The sequence below is a fragment of the Plectropomus leopardus genome, chromosome 5 (genome assembly GCF_008729295.1).
Source record: "Plectropomus leopardus isolate mb chromosome 5, YSFRI_Pleo_2.0, whole genome shotgun sequence".
NCBI lineage: Eukaryota > Metazoa > Chordata > Actinopteri > Perciformes > Serranidae > Plectropomus > Plectropomus leopardus.
In genome coordinates this window covers 30,620,834-30,641,584 of record NC_056467.1, presented here as the reverse complement: position 1 = coordinate 30,641,584, position 20,751 = coordinate 30,620,834, and the positions used below count along the sequence as shown (strand labels likewise).

Below are 20,751 nucleotides of genomic sequence, written 5' to 3'. Positions count from 1 at the left end.
AAAACACAAATGTTTATTTCAGCTTGACACAGTCAAGTTTTGTCATTCCACATTATGAAAATAAGGACCAACCTTTTTAACTAACTAAAAATAAAAGTAAAAAATAAATAAAAAAAAACACCAGCAGCTCAAAACGAACGCACAAACGTATCTGAATTACAGACGGTACTCCTAAACGAGCAGAATGTAGCAAAGTGCTTGTTTTTGCACTATAGGTAGCTGAATGACGTCATTACGAGCATACAACGTGATGAACCGGAAGTTGAAAGCCTTAGCTTTCTGCTACAAAAAGAACGGATGTTCTAGCAAATATGACTATTTTAGATCCATATATATACAGGCTTATGCAAACGGCAAAGTAACACGTTTGCACTGCACATAAGGCAACATAAGGTCATGACGATGCTCTAGTAAAAAAGCTGTGGTTTGGTTTAAAATGAATCAATTGCTGTCAAACAGGGCTTTATATAACCCCACCTGTATACTGACCGTATAAAAGACACAGTGGATGACCGTGTTATTCCACACACTGTATAAAAAGAGGCAAATTTCCGTTTGTTTAAGTTCAAAATGTTTCAGCAAACAAGCTGAGCCGAGTCAAACAGACACTAACTGCCCCGAGCCGTAAGTTACAACGGTTAGTGTCCAACCTGTGAAGTACAAACGTCCAGAAGATAAACTGCAAACCAGAAAAACAGGAAGCAAATGTTTGAGTCTGTCTGTCCTACAGCGGTAAATGTAGCTTGCATGACTGAGGAGCAATTCTGAGGCACAAGTGAACTACTTGAGGTCATCAACGCTTATTCACAGACATGCCTGAATTCCACAATTTACAGCAACTCACTAACAAAAACCGCAAACTAGCTTTTACATTTCTTTGGGCTCATTTTAATACCTTACAGACAGAACTCGAGATTTGGTGGCATGACTGCAACACTGCGTGATCAAAACATACACAACTTCTTCCTTTTTTATGTTGAACATTAAATAATATTTCACTCACTTAATCTTCAGGAATGTTTAGAATAAGATATGGACACATATAAGATTGCTGCTGGGAAATCTGTTACCAACTGACCCTCAAGGATTTTATTCCTCAAAATCCTCTTTAGGCTCGCTTCCATTTTAACTTTTTTTCTCATTCAAACATACATACTGAATATCTTTTTTTTTCCATGATCGAGAACTACTGATTGTACACTGGCTGCAATAGAAGAAGTCACTGCTGTTTGACGTTAAGGGCTGAAAATGTTAGTTACTGTAGAAACGATGTCTGTTAATGGAACTTGTGAGAATGTTACATTTAAAATGGGAAAAACATGTAGAAAGTGGACTACATATATCTCCCGATGCTGTGTTTACTCCGGTAAATATGAACATTTGTGTTTTATATTTGCAAACTTGAGCTAAAATAAATCAAAATAAGATGTTTAACACCCTTGTATATTATTTCTGCGTGTTGTTTGCATGGAAATATCGTTTTATTTTATGTCTCGTGGGGTTTTGAGAGAGATCTTTTTGTTGCAGATTTTTTCTCTTTTAGGGTTTAGGGTTTTTTTTAAGGACTGTTACTTTTCTACTTGATAAGCCACTGTTAAGTCAAACTGTTAAAGTATCAAGTACAGATATTTTCCCTAGATTTGTCAGGAGGAAAAGGCCTTTTTTTCAAAAAAATTGAAGGTTAAAACAATTTTCTAAGAAAAAAAAAACACAAGTCAATTGTTTAATACAAACATTTGTATTCCAACTTCCTGGTTGAAAAACAGCTACACAAATATTCAAGTTCAGTAAAAAAATCTTAATTTGTACATTTACAGTAGCAAAACTAACAGGAGACTCGTCTGTATGACAGACGTTATATAAACCGATGTCACACCCACAGATGGAAGAACATTTTCATAGATAATACGTGTTGACCCACCGATGAACATATTTGAACACATCTGCTTGTCTTGTTTCAAACAAAACAGTAAACTTTTTAAAAGAGTGTTTATCATTTTTGATCAAAGCAATCGACGTGTTTTTCACACTGAAAATAAATAGCACTTTGATTTTAGGAATTAAACTTTTCTTTATTACTCTTGTTATTTGAAGTCTATCCTCTCAGGATGCATCTGTGAGTGATCTCTAATACTGAAAACATACTCCGACTATGTTTACATGCAAGTTGATATTCCACTATTATTCTGAATATGACAATAATCCAATTTTGGAAAGGGTCACGTAAACGGCATATTTCATTTTCCAAATGTAGCATTTTCCAAATAAGAGATGTGAAATACGTTGTATTACTCAGGTTTTAGGAGCAGTCTTTGAACATATAAACAGCAGATTTGTAATATGCATCTCTGTGTGGTTTTTACTGCAGTTTGGGACGCGCAGCCCTTTGTCTTTTTCCTATCAGCTCTGTGTGTTGTCATGGATACAAGATGCATGCCCAAAACAAAAGCCCACATTTTTGGGTTGGAAGGAGAAACACACTTTTAAATGGTATGAAAGACTTGGATGTCAACAGGTTTTTGGATATGCACAAATATCGCAACAACAGCCTTTTTAAGAAAGTGGTTAAAGGAGTGAAGGCGGGAGGCTGTGTTCTTACAGAGTCTGCCGTTGCTGGATAATTATGAAAAAATCCTACTTTGACACAAAGAAGCAAAATCGCAGCGACTCCAGCTATTCCACTTTCCCATATTTTGACACGATAAACATGCATCCCTACAAACTTTAAATCAAAGTTTGCAGGGATGCATGTAAATGAGATTAGTGACACATTTATTTTCATTAGCTGTGTAAAGAGTGTGGTAGGAATATTGTCTTTTTCATAACAAGGGCAAAAACTGAAATATTTTGTGCATGTAAACATAGTCATCAGTATACAAAATATTAGCACCACCTCCATAAAACAGCTCAGGTTTTAAAGGGTTAATCAATTAAGGAAATTGTTTATAATTGCAACCCATGTTTGATTTAAGCTGATGGGATGTTTTCTTTTAATACAAAGAGTTGACAAACAGCACGACACAGAGTGTGTGTTTGACAGCTGTGGTGCTAATATTGTGTGAGTGCGTGTCAGTGTCAGTGAGTGTGTGAGCTGAAATACTGAAGGCTTGAGCCTTTGCTGTGCAATGACGACATACTGCGACTGGCAGTAATCAGTAATCATTACTGTAACCGTCCGCGCTGAGCCAACGTGTGAGTCAAACTTTCTCAAGGACCTAAACTGTCCTGATGAGGTAAACACCAAACATCTCGCACAACAAACAGGTCAAATTTAATTCCTCACTGCATCGGCTGTTTGACCCAGCTCTAATGATGTCATTATTGTAACGGCTGCTAGCCCCATCGTGGGCGTTGCCACGGTGATGACATTATGCAGTGTAGATACTGTATGTCACCTTCAGTTCTGATGAGCGATCTGAGTGATTTTCTGCAGCATCTCCTCCGACTCCAGCTGCTCCAGAGTCAGCAGGGACAGACCCAACTGGTCCTCCTGAAGAGACAAAGACAAATTATCAGAGGACGAGTTAACAGTGCGAGCACGGTGATCCCAGGCTGCCCTGTCAACAAATGACTCAGAGGATCTCTGGTGAATCAGACTGTTCACTTTGCATCTCTACTTAACTTTAATTTAAGAGTGAAGCTGCTACAGACTTTTTATTTGTTTGATTAAAGTTGATTACTTTTTTACTTAAACGTTCATAGTCTGACTTACCAATTGTTAGAAATCAACTTTCTGACTCACGTGCTGAGGCTCAACAATCTAAGAATCATTTTACCAGCTGAAGTCATGAACCCTTAGGGCCGGCTTTAATGTTACACACACTCGTATTACTCTGCACACAAAATGCACTTTCAAGTTTTCAAAAATGTCATGCATTAATATGATTTTCTGCTTCCATTGAGTTCATCATCATCATTCCTAATCAAAAATATAAAATATTAATCAATTTTAAGAATTTTAATCCTTCTAATGCCAGTTTTTTTTTTTCATGATGCCACTATGTATTTCAAAGGAAAAAAAACACATGCAAAGTAGATTTTTTGACTGTCACAGTCTGGGATGTGTCAAGCAACATTGATTATCACAGTGCACCCAGTGGAAATAACATGTTTTTAATATTGAAAAAAATGACATCATCAGAGGGACAAATTCCAAGGCAAGGGCCCAGAATGACTCCCAGAAATAATGCAATGCATGTTTTTATGCTTTGATGGCTGTGGGATTGAAAATTGCAGTTTGAATGAGTTTAAAGGTGTATTTTTTTGCACTTAACAGTCTGAATGTAACAATTTTTTGCAGTAAATATTTCTGTCGTGGTCTGTTTTTGTTTTCACATTTAAGCTTGCATTAGTGAACTTGCCATGAAACCAGAATTAAGGAAACATCTGAAGCTTCAGGTTTTACTTGTGTCTGGTGCGTGGCAGCTGTGAGTCGTACCTGTCTGAAAGGTTGAGCCATCTGCCGCAGGAAGTGCTTAGAGAGCTGGACGGCTTCGTCCACGGTGAGGTTCAGACTGCCGTCGTTGATGTGCTCCTGAATCCAGCGAGGAAGCTTTCCGCGTTTGTCCGCTCGGGCGTAACGCTGCAGACGAGAGACGCAGTTAACACATACTGACTCATCTGAGATAATCTGCTGACTGCTCCAGTGGAGCTGCTCTGACACTGATATCACTGACGGCGGCTGCACTGGGACCTGCCAGCAGTCAACGTGAAGCACAGTGATGCTAAGAAATGATCTGATTGTTTATAGGTATGTTGTTCTATGGCAGGTTTGAAGGAAAAATGTAAACTGGGCAGCAGCATCACACACCTTGTCAGCAAAGATCATGAGTCCGTAGTCGGTCTTGCCTCTGATGGCTCTGCCCACACACTGAGCCGCGTGACGCATGGCGTCAAACGTCAGGAAGTCATTCTCTCTGATCTGAAACTGATCACGAAGGTACTCCAGACGAGCCTGAAGCACGCCAGAGTGAGAGGAAGACACATAGTCAAGGTATGAGCAGACAGATGACTGTAGTCAGAGTGAGGAAAAGAACATCTGCACTCGGCTGCACCAGATGTGATTTGTTTTGCTCTTATATTTAAAACTTCTATTGAGGTTTTCAAATGAAGCTTTGAATGTATGTTGTGATATTTTATGAAATTCTCCCTTCATGAAGGTCATCATGATCAGTTTCTGAAACACAGTTGTAGAGGTGAGGGGTGTTGGTTCAGCTGCATGCTGATTTTGAGGAAGTAGTTTTTATGGTGCTGTTGAACTGCATTATGCTGAGAGCTTCTCCCATTGATATAAATGGGGTGATACACTTAGTTTAACCCTTGAGGTTCGCTTTAATATTACACACACTCTTATTGCTCTGTACACAAAACACACTTTTGAAAATAAAGCTTTAAAAAATGTCATCCTTTATTATGATTTTCTAGTTTCATTGACTTATTTTTTGAGCAACATCAGTCCTAATCATAAGTATCAGATACTACATGCAAAGTAGATTTGTTTTTGATGATCAGATGTCAATGTTTTCCAGCACCATTGATTATGACAGTGCACCCAGTGGAAATAGCATGTATTTTCTCCATATGCCAAATATGGTCAAAATGACTTCATCAGGTGGAAAAAAGCAAAAATGACAAATTTCAGGGCAAAAGTCCAGAATGACTACTAGAAATAATACAATGTATCTTTTTATGCCTGATGGCTGTGGGATCAAAAATTTTGTTTACTTTAGCCTAATTGTAGGAGCTGAGCTGGAAATTCCAAGATTAAACACACAACCAACAAAATGCATGCCATATGCATGAATACTGCAAAAATTATCAAAAAATAAAGCATGGAAAGCACATAAAATGCACCAAACAGTCCCTCAGGGTTAGGCTATTGTGTGTTGCTGCCAGTGTGTTTGGTGTATTTTGGTCAGCAGAAAGTATTGTTTTTTTGTTCCATTGTTTGAGTTTAACTGTTCTACAGAAAATTTCAAACACTGAAAAGATAAAATATCGGGGTAAATGTTGTGCATTTTACATTAGGAGTGAGTGATTTCAGATGCGGCCGTAAACATAGTGACAGTTCTGACCTTCAGGATGCGGCTCTGCGTGTAAACATAAGGCACTCCGAACATTATGACTGCCCGGCCAAAGTGATGCACTGAACAGGAAACAGAACAAGATGTTGAAAAACTGAACTCAACATACTAACATACAGCTGTCTTCCGGTGAAGTATTTATTTTTATTTTTTTTCCTAACATATAATTGTAAAGAAAAGTGTTTCCTACCAAAATCGATTCCCTCTGAGACCTTTCCCCTGGCTACAGACAGGAGGATGGCTCCTCTGCCGTTCTCACACGCCTGAGGAGCAAATGCAAACAGGATCAAATATTACTGTAAACACTAAATAAAAACGGTCACAGGCATTAGGTCATGTGTCTTTAACCAACGTAATATGCTTTCAGTACCTCTGCAGCTGTGCACTACAGATATTTGAACTTATTTAATAATAAATTGAATGAAGTGAGATGACAGGTGTTTCTCTGACCTCCTGGTATTTCTCCAGGGCCATGCTTGTCTCTGCAGCATCCGGAGTCTCAATGAAGATCAGCTTGTTTCTCTGGATATTCTCCAGGATCCCCTGCAAACAAACACACAAAAACACACACATAAGGAAATGGTTCTTTTTTCCACATAGATGAACTGAAAAAAGTCTGTTCTTTTGTGCTTTAACAATAAAACCTTGTATTATATGATTGCTGACAGAATTACTGCTCTCTGTCAATTCAGTGTTTCATTTTTTCCCCCAAAAATGGCTCTGAACTGGTTTTATTCAGCAGGTGGCAGAGAGGAGAATGCTCTCAAAATTAATCAGAATCATGAACAACCCCGACGACCCCCTCCACACCCTGCAGGTGTTTCGGCCGAGCACCTTCAGCCACAGGTTGATTCCACCGAGATGCAGGACTGAACGCTGCAGTAAGATTTTCCTGCCTGCTGGAAAGCGGGCATTTTTTAGTATTTATTATTCAGTATTTATTTTAAAGATTTTATATTTTTCCTGCGGATAATTACAGATGTGCTTCTATGTTATGTTTTGTTGTGTGTCGTTAGCTGGGAATGAACTGCTGTAATAAATGTAATTAATGAAATAAAGACTTTTTTTGGCTTCTTAGCTCTTGAGCAGAAAAGGTTTGTAATTGTTTGTGTTACTGTTCGCTAGCACATAACTGTTTTTTCAACAACAGGTTGAGTTTTTTAAGTGCTAACTGGCTAACCTGTCGGTCTTCCAGTTTTCTCTTTTTGAATGATGAATACAAAGGACTGCCGCCTGCTGCAAGGTTAAATTATTTGGCCGCAGTCTTTGTGGTGTGTTCAAGTGCAACTTTTTGGCTGATGCAAAGGGCGCGATGTGAAGCGACGCAACAGTCTGCCTTTTTTGCCACTACTTCTTTGATTTCGGGTCGGTGTGTCTTGACCATCACACTCTCCCGGGTGTGTGTGCTGTGTCTGATTACACACTGACCTGTTCATACCAAGATGCCACTATATTTTCCATGTAAACGTAGCTAGTGAAAAACGCCACGATGCCGTCTGGAACGACCGCAGACATCTCTAGAAGTAGGTTGCCGTAGTTACGAATCACAGCTGGAAACAAAAAAAGAAAAGCTGTTATATTTGAACAAAGAATATGTGCTTTTTAAGGAATGTTTTACAGATTATGTTTCGAAAAAGAAACCATAAGTATTTGTGTCACAGCTGCAATTTTTTTTAACAGATAAATATAATTTTTTGGTGATATCATCATGTGATATATGTGCTCAGAGACATTTCCACTAACCAAAGTCTTCTCTGGTCTCAAACTTTGAGCTCAGGGCCACCTGATCATTTCCCCTGCCAACAATCTGTGAAAGAGAAAACAAAGGACAAAAAAGATCAGACACTCAGGTAGGCTGCTGCAATTCAGTGCGTTAAAATTTCTGTTGTTGAAATTATGTGATTCATTTTTGAATGTGAATGTGGTCAGGGATGTGGTGTTGGTGTTGTTATGACAAGCACCAGAGTCACCACAGTGAGTGCGATTCTGAACATGTGTGTCTGAGTGCAGTTACACACCAGCGGACAGAGGCAGGTCCGTGCCAGCGTCATGGTGAAGGACGCCATGGTAACAGGGCGGAAGTCGAGGATTCTGGGATAGATGTCCAGTGGAGAGAGAGTCTGAAGGTCAAACAGAAGGAGAGGAGAGTCAAAAGAAGAGCAGGAATGTATTATCAGTACATGTCTACAGAGGTTATGACTGCATGCAGAGCAGAAAATTAAACAACTTTCCAGAAAGAACGAAGAAACAGATTCAAAGTTCAGACCACCAACGTGAGTAAAAATGGCAATAATTCACTACTCACTGTAACACTGAACATTTTAAACAAAGAAAGTAATCAAAGTACAAAGACATAAATGAAAACAGATTCAAGAGGAAACAAATGACTTCCTGGTGGCAGACAGGACTGCATCATAAAAGTCAGGCTTTCTAAATGCAAAGGTGTCATTGTTCTATAGCCATTACACTGAGATGCCCTTTCGACCGCTGGAGGCGTGGGAGAGAGGAGAATGATAGCTAAGCCAACGTACTTTATGGACAACACGTCCCACCCCATGCAGGACAAACTGTCAGCACTGGGCAGCTCCTTCACACAGTACAGGGGTGTGACTTTTTTTTATTTAAAATAAATATCAAATACTACCTTTTCAAGTTGTGCGTCCCTCACCTAATCCAAAATTAAAAACACAAGTCCCTCCTCCGTGCTTCCATTTTTTAAATGCCTGACCTGTTTTGCAGCCCCCCCTGCCCCCTCATAAATAATGAACAGTCTCTGTCTCTAACCACCGAGGGAAGCCCGCACGGATACTAGGAGCATGTGCAGAATGCCAAGTCCAGTTTAAGTCTGACTGAGGTGTTCGACTTCCAATCGCATTAACTGGGTGTGTTAGTCCAATTTCAAGAAATTCGATTTAGTCCGATTTTAGTCCGATTTCAGTTGGACTAATATGTGACGGGCTACTTCACCCTGTCATTTAGTATCTCTCCCTCACAAGCTGGAAATACCTGCCTTTGTTTCTATTTGACTTTTTGTTCTGCTTAATTATATTGCTTGCATTTTTACAGTTTATCTGTTTATACTGATCTATGTAGCGTTCTCTTTTTTTAAAATTGTTTTTACAGATAAATACTTACTATTATATTGCCTTGTGTGTTTTGGTGTTTTTTTTTTAACTGATGCTTCCTGCACTATCTATTTGCAGCGGCAATGTTGCAAATTTCCCAGCTGTGAGACGAACAAAGATTATCTTATTTTATCTTGTGCAATTTACACTTACTTCATAATGACAAATTAAAGCAAAAGACTTTTTTATTTCCACTCTAACAAAAAGGCATCAGGGAAATTCAGTCAAACCTGGCACAAATGAAACTGCAGGATTTTATTTTAAGAAACAAGATGATGTGGAAAGTCTCCATTCAGAGGTGAACAGAATCATCACTTCATCAGAGGAATGAAGGGAAAGGAACTGGAGCAGGCGTTTTAACTTAGTTACCTGCTCAATTTAAACAATATTAAAATGACAAAAGAAAATGCAGTCTGGCATAAAGGGACTGCAAAAAGATACATCATCTTTTTTTCAAAGCCTTAAGTCAAAAATCTTGTGAATTACCGGACTGAGAAGACTGAAAACTGAGAAGAGAAGAAAGAGAAAGTGTTAACTAAGTAACTTACCCCCGAGGTGATGACAACAGACTGAAATCTTTGAAAAACAGGTTTGATGGCAATCGACGGGTCCATACAGCTGAAGGAGGAACAAACATCAGAACAGTGACGTGTTAAATTAATATTTCACTGCTGATATCACACAAACTTAGTCCTGCATGGTCTCAAATGTTTACTGTAACCTCCAAACAAATGATTAAAGGCAAGATTCAACAGAAACCTCTAATAGCCAAGACATTTTCTGTTCTCTGACCCTCAATATGGATAAAATGAAAAACTGTCATATTTCAATGCTTAACATGTTGATGATATTTCAGATAATATTTGATAAATGTTCAGAAATTTTGTATGAAAAAATCCTTCTTAAACACAAAAATCTAAAAACATCTGCACTCATTTTTTTGCCGAGTTGACCATAAAGATGACAAAATCAATGATGATACTGTTCACCTGAAGTGCAGCACAGGGTTGGCGATGGTTGGAGTTCTGTCTTCAAAGGGCTCAATGATTATCGTAAAACCTTCAAACAGAGTAAAAAAATTCTAAATGAAGTTGAAACAAACACAAAAAAAGAGCCAAGAGGATACACAACAGAACAAACATGGTTTGAAGGATTTATTAAAAGAAAAGCACACTGCACTACAAAAAAAAATGTGGTTGGCATTTTCCCATTCTGTTTATCATCATTTACCAAAAACAAATGTTATATGGATAACATGAACGTATTGATGCTGCCTTTTATTTATTCATTTTTAAAATTCTACTTCATCTCTTTTATTTGATTTCTTTGATGGTTGTTATATTACTTTACTATTATTATGTTTTTTTATTTTTTTATTTTTATGTATTTCGGTTAATTTATAATCTGTTTTTAAAATTATTATTGTTAATGTCCTTGTTAATTTTATTTCTTTGTCTGTGGGAATGTGTGACTGTATGAGGGGATAAACGTTTGTACATTGATGTACCTGTTTTGATATATGCTTGAAATTTTAAAAAAAATATTGTTAAAACAAAAGTGCAGAAGTGTTTTAGTACCTTGGCTGTAGGTGCTGACGAGGGTAGCAAAGTTAGAGATCAGAGTAACAGCTGAGAAGTCAGCAATGTCAGCGATCTCCAGAGTTCGTAGTAACGACTGTAACCGCTCTGCACAAAACCTGCAGGGACGCAGAGGGACGGTCAACAGATCAGATGAGAGCAAATGTGTCCAAATAAGGGGCTGAAGAAATGAATTATGAGGACGATATTGTCAAGTGAACTAGAAAATGTCAACTACAAATAAAGGTTATTTGTAAAGCTTGTTTGTCTGGAGAATTCAGGCAGAAAAAGAGTGGACACTTAATTTGTTTCAGTTTCAGACGACACTGACCTGAGGGGCTTACGGTCGATGCAGACTTTGTCGAAGATGTCTTTGAGGAACTGCGGGGCGCTCTCCTGTACCACATGTTGGACCCTCAGACGAGACTTCAGATACTCCAGGAAACGTTTCAAGAAACCAACAAAGTGCTCTGCTGTGCGAATGGTCCCAGGGACGGCCTCTGAGAGAGAGAGCAGAAAACTGAAATGTCAAGCAAATCAGCAAAATTTCAAAATCAGCAAAGTTTCAAGGTGGGTATCCACCAAGTCAGCGTCTCGCTCTGTTCTTGAGTTATGACAATGAATGATGGCCAGAAAAAGTGTTTTTGCAAAACATTTTGATGTCACAGATGTTAGAAATTCATTCAGTTTTGATGTCTTATCCTGACAACAGCCATACCTTGAAGAATTTCATCTGGTAACACAGGATTTGCAAGGTAGATGTCCGTTTCCCTGGCAACATTGGCCTCCTTCAGCCCCTCCACCAATCGCCTGTACTCCTCCTTCAGTTTGGCAGCGTCCGTCTCCTTTATCCTATCAGACAGCAGGGGAGGCGGGGTACAGAGGGCAAGTTGGCACTCAAGTTGACTGAATGACAGGCACATCCCAATTTCATCATCTGATCAATTCTCCCTCATCGAGCACACAGTTGAAATAAATAGAGCGGATTTCTGTTCGGTCTGTTAAGCAAAATATAACTATTTATCAGAGAAGTGTACTCTTTATGACCCGTCATAGTCTCTTTAACAGGTAGTACTACAGTCAAGAAGAGGAAGACAGACATTTTGAATACTGGTGTAATTCAGTCACACATGTGGTGCTAAAAAACAGTCATGTGTCTGGTAGATAAGACTGTGTATATGCAAGTGATACAATACAAATTATGGCACAGGGGTTACGATACAAAATTTTGTGATTAGGTATAGGGATCGTTAATTTTTATTGGTATTGATACCATTATCAAGACTCCTTAATGATCCAAGTCCTTATCAATACTTTTCTATTATTTATTTCACAGATGAGGCAACAATACATTTTTAACAGAACAGGTTTGACGGTCACTTTCAGTCAGATTACAAAATAAATTATTGTATTTTAATTAATATATTTACTTTGAAAAATCTTGGCATCAGTAGCTTTAATTATGTATTTTAAGATGATTACGGTTCATGAAAGGATAATCCATCTCTACTATCCATTTCATATTGCTGGTAAAGCAAATTTTTTTTACTTTTATTACTATTACTTTTACGTTTTATTTACCTTTGCCTAATAATCATTTTACTGAACCGACCTTAAACACATCACAATGAAACCTTATGCAACCTCATTTATTTAGCTAACTGGCTCTTATCATGCTGATTTCAACTCAGATTTTAACATTGGATTATTATTTTTAACTGACAGGACTTGTTGGAAAGTTTAGGTTATACTGGAAGCAAGGGGATGTCTTTTGATTGGGTATCAAGAGCCCTGTAGTGTCACTGTTATTGCTCTAAACTATAAATGTCTGACACTGTGACATGCTTAGATAAACTGTGGTGGAACTAATCAGGGAAAAGAGTAAAGTTCAGATCACACTTTTAAATGCAGGTAATGTGTCAAACAGTCCTTTTTTAAGGGGAAACATGCAGTGATTCATTTTACATTCTGTTATGTGAGTGGACGCTGGCAGTAGTCACTCTGCTTCTTTTAAAAGCAAACAGACGTCTATCCAGATGAGAGGAAAAGACAGAAGACAAGACGCAAAAGATGAAATTGAGATGTCCTAAATGAGCTGAATGTTTCATATCACTTGGTGCTGGCAGTCACTTACTTGTGGATGGTGTTCTGAAGAGTGTCCACGTTGTTCTGGCAGCGGTCAAGAGTTCGTCTGGTGATGTTCACACTCATGGAGTCGATGCACACGTTGTCTGAGGAGCAAAGGGAAAGAGACGGGAGATAAAGGAATGTGAGAAGAAAAGATAAGACAAAGGATTAAAGTTCAGTCCATGAATCATGTCTACAATAGCTCATGTTAAGAAGATAAAATTAGCAGAATTACAAAAACAATTTGTTTTTTTTTCCTGATAGTTAGACTGTGTGACGGCCCTGTCTAACCCTGATATTTGATATACTATTTTATACAGTTGTTCTATACTGTATTATGTTATACTGTAATACTATCATTACATTGCACCTTACTATACTACTGTACCATGTCATACCAGATGATGGTCGTATGTGAATATATGTCTGACTACATTAAATACTATATTACATGGCTTTACATATATAAGTATCATTACTTATATATCATTCTGGGGTACTCCTTTTACCTTGTGTTTAATTGGTCCTGTATAGTTTCTGTTTTTACTTATATTCTTATTCTAATTATAATTAATTCTCACAACTATTTATTAAATTACTTCTCTATTTATCTGCTCTTATTTCTGTCTTTGTGCAGCTGTAACACCCGATCTTCCCCTCTAGGGATCAGTAAAGGTGTATCTAATATTATTTTTTTAGTCATTCACATTATTATGATTATTGGCTTTATATTTCAGAATCAGAATGGAGTTTACTGCCAAGTGGGTTTTAACATATAAGAAATTACTTTTGTTTTTGGTGCGCGAGAAAATAAATTTAAAAAGGACTGCATAGTCAATAAGTATAAATATAGAACAATGCAGCTGTATAATGCAAAAAAAATCACTAAGGAATGTGCAAACTATTATCCACTGTGTCCATTCTCTGATTCATCATGGTCTGGGAGCTGGGCTGTGACAACATTCATTTTATTGCACTTTTCTCCTCACCTATATTATGAGCCTCATCAAACACTACTACAGACTTCTTGGCGAGCTCTTTGGACACCAGGTCAGCTATCTTTGGGTCCAGCAGGTAGTGGTAGCTGTACACGACGATGTTGGCATGCAGGATCTGAGAGGAGATAAAGACAGGAGACAGAAAGTAGGACAAAATAAGAATCGACACCAAACTTTGCTGAACAGCCTCAAATTTCAGTAAAGAGTAATTGTGTCAGATTATCTTCAAATCAGCATGTCACCAAACATTTCTCTTGCTGAGATACATTTTACATTTTACACCAGGCTACAGGTTTTATGTGTGCAGAAAGCTGCTGAGCAACGTACCGAGTAGCGTGCCAGATAGTACGGACACCAGCCTTTCCTCCTGCCAAAGTCCTTCAGGTCGTCAAGGTTGTAGATGCCAGCAGGGAGAGGCACCTGTCGGCCGACTGAATCAAACTCCTACAGACACAAACCACGATAATAGGGAGCGTTCAAGGAAACGAGATGCAGACAGACGCACTCTCTAAAGCTAACAACAACAACACAGAATGAACCACCGTATTTCAGGACTATGTGGTGAAATTCTGAATTGTCAACCCTCTGTAGGCTACAGTATACAAACACAAACATCTTTAGGAAGAAAAAAAATAGAGCCTCCAATGAAAGTATGAAGTGTAAGGGTACATTTTCACACATAACAGAACTCTGAAGACACTCACTTACAATGGTCAGTATCATCTGAGAGATGACATTTTGTGATAAACAGTCAACTTCCACTTAAGCTGAAAAATAGCAGCTGGTCTAAACTGCATAAATTCAGGTGACTTCTTACCTCATAGAAGCGACACACGGGCACACTGGGGTCGCTGTGGCGTTGTGCACGAATGTACGATGCTGTCAGACTGTGGCACTTCCCATCAACCTCCTTACCGAAACGGAGCGCGCTTACCTGGTTAGAAACAGATGATGCATTTATTTAAACCTTTAATTACCTAGGTACCATGCTAGACATCCAGGTGAGCTTCAGTGGAAATACAGAGTATATTTTAAAGAGATGATCAATGGAACTGCATCTACTTAGTTAGTCAGCAGATTTTAGAAACGGTGTTTCAAAATGTGGTTTTGAGTTTTTCAACTTTTTCTGTCTTTTACTGTCACCTAGACTGTAGATCTAAGAATAAATTCTCTAGGACTGTGTCAATGGCAAGAAAAAACAGTAAAGCCCGGGACCCAACTCTTTGCAAAATGATTGAGAACAAAAGCCAGGAGTGTATTGGCAGACAGTTCAAATCATCTTTTCAGTCAGTTTGAGCACTTCAGCTTAGAGCTCTGATTCTCTGCCCGAACCCGAATGGTCCCAATCCGTCCGGGCTATTATTTCTCACTATCCCTTGGGCTTGAATCGGGTCAGGTTTTTTTTCTTTCTTTGTTCTTTGTTATAAACTGTCTCATGCTTACATGGCACTTTGGCAAGAGTTTTAACGGACTGAATGAAGAGGGAAAGACAAAGAAAGACCCTGGAAAGAGACTGATTATGTGGAGAACCTGGAGAGAAAGAGAGCGCAGACAAGAGAGGGGCAGAAAACCAGATAAAGAGAAAGGGGGGCTGCAAGGTGAATTGGTTGTCAGTTTCTGCTACTCCCTCCCCTGCATGGGAAGAGATGCAAATAACACACAGTGGCGAGTGGTGATCAACATCTACATCAGGCATGTCAAACTGGTCCACAGGGGGGCCGGTGTGGCTGCAGGTTTTTGTGCCAACCAACCAAGAGCACACAGTTTGACCAATCAACTGTCTGAAGACAGAGATCAGTTGATTAAACGAGTCAAGTCTGGTGTGCTGCTACTTGGTTGGAAACAAAACCTGCAGCCACACCGGCCCCCCTGTGGACCAGTTTGACATGCCTGATCTACATGCTGCATCTCCATCACTGTGCATATTAGATGCAACGAGGGGCGCTGCCTGCTTTGCCGAACCTGTCGTGCACGAGATGACAGACTAACAGAAGGAAGAGAAGAAGGAAAAGTGATGGGAGGAAACACCCCAGCCCTTAGTTTGTAATACATGTTTTCATGTTAAAAAAATATTTTTATTAATATATAAACTGTAATATACTGTATGCCTATTTTTAAAGTACAAATTTTGTTTTTTAATATGGCTCTGGCCCAAAATTGCTACCATGGGTCAGGCTCTGGTCAGGCTTGGACAGAAACTGTGTGGGTTCATGCAGGGTCAGGCCCGATCCAAGATTTACTTCAGCTCTGGGAGGCGATATAGAGCCTCCGTGGCAACTTAAAAAAGTATCTTAAGAAGTCCTTCATCCAAAATGCAATGAATACTCTTAACTCAGCAAGGTGATTGATGAGTTTCAAGCCACAGAAAGACACAGATGTGAACTGATTCAATAAGCAAAATGTGTTTTTAAGACCTAGTCTATGTTTGTTTGACTGTCTGCTTTTTATTATGCTGTCTCTTTTGTCTGAAGGGTGGGAGATAAAGCTCCACCCTGGTGGACAACACATACAACATATACATACATATAACAGACACACAGAAGAACACAGAGCTCCGTTCTGTGTCTAGACAAAAATGTTAGTCAGCTTTAAATGTTATTACGTTCATGCTTTGCCGGGTTGTGTGTGAGCTGATTGTACCTCGGGGTGGATGCAGAGATTTTTTCTGGAGGAAAGGGCCAGAGCCAGGAAGTTGTTGCTTTCTCCAGTTTGCTTGGAATAAAACTCCATCAACTTCCTCAGCTCCTCCACGACCTGATCAGACAGCAGATCAAATATACGACACATGTTTAGATTATTTTAAAAGCATCTTCTTAACAGTGTTTTAAATGTTTTCTCTTTTAAAATTTAACTGTCTGTTAATTCTGAGCAGTACTGGTGCTAATATTAAACCACTATGTCCTATGAATTACACCTTTCTCTTTGTGCTGAGTGTGATTCTGACACTGACTCACCTTCTCGATCTCTGGAACTGTTCTGGAGCAGTAAATCAGCTTGGTCACTTCCAAAGGAAAGGCCTGAGAGAGAGAGAACCCAGTATATTAAGATTTTTGTGTGGCACTGACTGAAACCTCAGAGGAGCATAACAAGTCACATGAACAGAGAAGTGCTGAACTCACTCTTTGGTAGGCAACAATGAGAGACAGCAGAGAAATGGTCTTCCCTGTTCCTGATGGCATCTCCAGGACTCCATGACCCTGAACATAAACAACATGGGATGACAACCAAACACGCACATAATGAACACTGTGTAGCTGTCCTAGCTTTAATGCAGTAAAAAAACTGTCAGTAACTTAAACTCTCCCTTTGATTCATGGTTTATCAGTCACCAAGAGACAACCTTTGAAAATATGTGATTTCTCAATGGATGGTTAATACGTTTGTTCTTTTACTTAAGATTCTGAATGCAGGACTTATACTTTTTATCCACTGTTTACATTCTTTGATATTGCTATTTCTACTTACATTTACACTTTTCAAAATTCAAACGTTTTATTCCTACAGTCTAAGACAGTCTAAAAATATTGGTAAACAGGACCTTTTCTCTCCTATATTCAAAAGCCAGAGGGCTAATATTCAAATTTGTGATGTCACTGGGTATAATGTCTAGAACTGCTCCATAAACAATGAATGGTGAAATATGATCTAGATGACACTGAGAGCAGCCAGATGAATGATCTGGATATATGGGTACACTTTCTGTTTCAGCACAGAGAACACCACAACAAAGTGAAGCTCATTTAGGTATAAAAAGAGAAAACAAACATTTTATAGTTCTACAAATTCAGGCTCCCATTCATCGTCTATGGAGCAGCTCCAGACTTTATTCTACAATTCTACAATTTCATTTAGCAGACGCTTTTATCCAAAGCAACGTACAACACAAGCAAGAATTTAGACTTAAGGAAAAAACCCTTAGTAAGTGCAAAAAGTGCTTCAGGTGTCTAGTGGCAGAAGCCGTGCTGGGCTGGAAGCACCAGGCGTCTTTCGCATGCAGAGCGTAGTGGGTGAGAAGGAGAGTAGACCTGGATCAGGGATTCCAGGTAGGCTGGAGCAGTTCTTGTGATTGTTTTGTAAGCCAAGAGAAGTGCTTTGAATTTGATTCTGGCTGCCACTGGAAGCCAGTGAAGAGAAATTAGCAGCGGGGTGACGTGTGCTCTTTTGGGCTGGTTGAAGACCAGACGTGCTGCTGCATTCTGGATCATCTGAAGAGGTTTGAATGAGCATGCAGGGAGGCCTGCCAGAAGAGAGTTGCAGTAGTCAATGCGTGAGATCACAAAAGCCTGAACCAGAAGCTGTGTGGCCTGTTGGGTCAGGAAGGGTCTGATCTTCCTGATGTTGTAGAGGGCATAACGACAAGACCGAGAAACTGAGGCCACATGAACCTTAAAGGTCAGCTGGTCATCAATCATGACACCCAGGTTTCTGGCTGAGTTTGTGGGCACAAGTAGGCTCGAGTCTAGTTGGACACTGATCCGAGGCTGAACAGATGGACAAGCTGGAAAGACCATGAGTTCGGTCTTAGACAGATTTAGCTGAAGGTGGCGTTCCTTCATCCATGAGGAGATATCAGCCAGACACGCTGATATCCGAGCTGAGACCGTTCTGTCATCAGGTGGAAAGGAGAGGAAGAGCTGAGTGTCATCAGCATAGCAGTGGTAGGAGAAACCATGGGAGCGGATCACTGCACCGAGTGAGGTGGTGTACAAAGAGAAGAGTAGGGGACCAAGCACTGACCCCTGAGGAACCCCTGTCGATAGGCCATGTGACCTTTATACCCTATAACATCACAAGTTTGAGACTTATATCTCTGGTTTCTGCCTTTAAGAGAGAGAGCAGCTCATGTTCAAAAATACTGATTGAACTTTCATAGGCGATGATAATAAAAAATTGTTTAAGTACAGTACTTAAACCTTTAAGTACATGTTCTGAGTACTTCTTCCACTGTCGATTATGACAATCTGATATGTGCATGCTATCCCATTGAAGTTTGACCTTTTTAATTTGTTGTTGTCCTGTGTCCATAATGCGGGTACATGCCCAGCAACAACACTGATTATAATACCACTGAATTTCCTTCAGCCTACAAAATACATGAACACCTCCCACCTTGGCGTCCAGAGTCCTCTTCAGCTCCAGCATGTAGGAGTACTGCTCAGGATATATGTAGTCATATGGAAAGTACACCAACAGACCCTCAATGTTAAGCCTGGAAATAAGAAAAAAAGTAGATAATGACTTCTCACAGCCTGCAGATCCTGCATGGTTGTGTGTGTGCGTGTGTATGTGTGGGGGGAAAAAGGACCGCAGACATGCAAGCTTCCTAAAGCAGCTACAGAGTTAACTCATTTACACATGTGAATGAAGCTAAGCTAATGTAGACGCTAGCTCTGCCAACTCACACAACCAATTACACTGAAATATAGACCGACTATTAGAAGATAAACTGAACAAACTGCGGTCACCAGTGTCATGTTTAATGTTACTCTGGTTAACTTATGTCCATTAACTTTGCTAACATTAGCTGACGTCTTTTAAATTAGATGCTATCAAGCTATCGTCGTCTGCAATGACCGTTTTTTCCTTCTCTGTCTCAGTAGAAACACTCACTTCATTTTGGAAAAACGCGAAGCAGCCTTCCCTCTTCTTTGTCGATCACTTTCACTGTTGTGAGTTTTTCATTTAAAACTTTGGTGTTTGTAAAGACACCAAAACACACAAAACAGAGACAAACGCCGGAGCTCTTCTTCTTCTTCTGTTGCTGCGCAAGTGCATGCACCTTCGTCTGCAACAGCAGGCTTTCACATGCGTGCTGCCACCTACCGTCCGGAGTCTAAAGTACACGCTCCATTTTACATTATTCATAAATAATAAAGTAAAAATGAGCAAAGTAAGCAAAGCAAAAAAAAAAAAAAACCAAAGAAAATGTATATTCTATTAAACTTTAAAGTCTTTGTTAGGAAATCTAATAGGCCCCTTAACCCATTTGTTCCTAGTATCCCTTAAAAGTCATATTCTATCTATCGATCTATCTATCTATCTATCTATCAAAACTGAGCAAGGTTAACATAACTTTTTGACTACTATGTATGGATCTAAATAAGTGGCAGAACTAAAAAATAGTCATCCTTAACATCTGGTTTGTTCTCGTTTCAGTATGATGAAGACAGAGAGCAATAAGATACAAAATAGGATTTAGGCTAAGGAGTCACAGTTTTATAGTCATTCTATTATCTCGAATTCCTTGAAATAGTGTATATATCTGCTGTAAACTGGAAAAAATCAACCCCTGGGCCCCCTTTTTTCGCTGGTTTTCGCTGAGTCCTGAATGGTTAGGTCTGGCTCCACCCCTGCAAGTGTACCAAAAAATTTACAGTTCTCAAGTAAATGTAATTAGTTACATTCAAACACTGCTCTTGACAAATACTACATAAAGGCAGTGGTACAAACCAACAGTTTTTAAAAGAAAGAAACAAACTATTGTTTTATCTCTTATTATCAAGAACAATTATGTCTGTTTTTATGTTAATGTGTAAAGAATTGTCCATGAAATCTGTCTTTTTATAGGAACGTTTATTCTTTCATTTACAGTGATATATATACACAGCATAAATGACATGTCATTGATAGGCTACTGTGATAATGCAGACAGTGAATGTTAGATTGGGCGGACAGTGAGTCACAACATGGAGGAAAAGTGTTTTTAAAATACCAATATGTGAAAAAATGATCTAAAAAGCAGCACATTTATGACAAATTTAGCATTTTGTTAAACTACAAGAATTAGCTTCTTCAGATTCCCTCTGATCCAAAGAAAGATGCTGAAATGTTGGTGCAGCAC

At 39.0% G+C, this 20,751-nt stretch overlaps 1 protein-coding gene across 1 annotated transcript; it reads right to left on the bottom strand.

Annotated features, from left to right (window-relative positions):
* Positions 1-2,911: 2,911 nt before the first annotated feature.
* On the bottom strand, positions 2,912-19,642 carry ercc2 (excision repair cross-complementation group 2). Its single transcript, XM_042487277.1, has 23 exons — positions 19,521-19,642; positions 19,020-19,119; positions 17,030-17,107; positions 16,865-16,927; positions 16,551-16,664; positions 14,728-14,844; positions 14,238-14,354; positions 13,902-14,025; positions 12,920-13,016; positions 11,504-11,637; positions 11,117-11,285; positions 10,786-10,904; positions 10,198-10,267; positions 9,757-9,826; positions 8,102-8,203; positions 7,827-7,890; positions 7,512-7,633; positions 6,534-6,626; positions 6,274-6,346; positions 6,075-6,145; positions 4,811-4,954; positions 4,439-4,582; positions 2,912-3,490 (listed from the first exon to the last, which is right to left on the bottom strand). Exons 1-23 carry the CDS (start codon positions 19,523-19,525, stop codon positions 3,398-3,400), a joined length of 2,283 nt encoding a protein of 760 aa, XP_042343211.1. The 5' UTR covers positions 19,526-19,642; the 3' UTR covers positions 2,912-3,397.
* Between the last annotated feature and the right edge of the window lie 1,109 nt (positions 19,643-20,751).

What these genes read in the sequence shown, in the direction of transcription:
- ercc2 (XM_042487277.1), bottom strand. An exon ending in AACCCTGTGCTGCACTTCAG is followed by an intron (nt 9,827 to 10,197) that starts GTGAACAGTATC and finishes TTCCTCCTTCAG; the next exon opens with CTGTATGGACCCGTCGATTG. An exon ending in GGACCTGCCTCTGTCCGCTG is followed by an intron (nt 7,891 to 8,101) that starts GTGTGTAACTGC and finishes TCTCTTTCACAG; the next exon opens with ATTGTTGGCAGGGGAAATGA.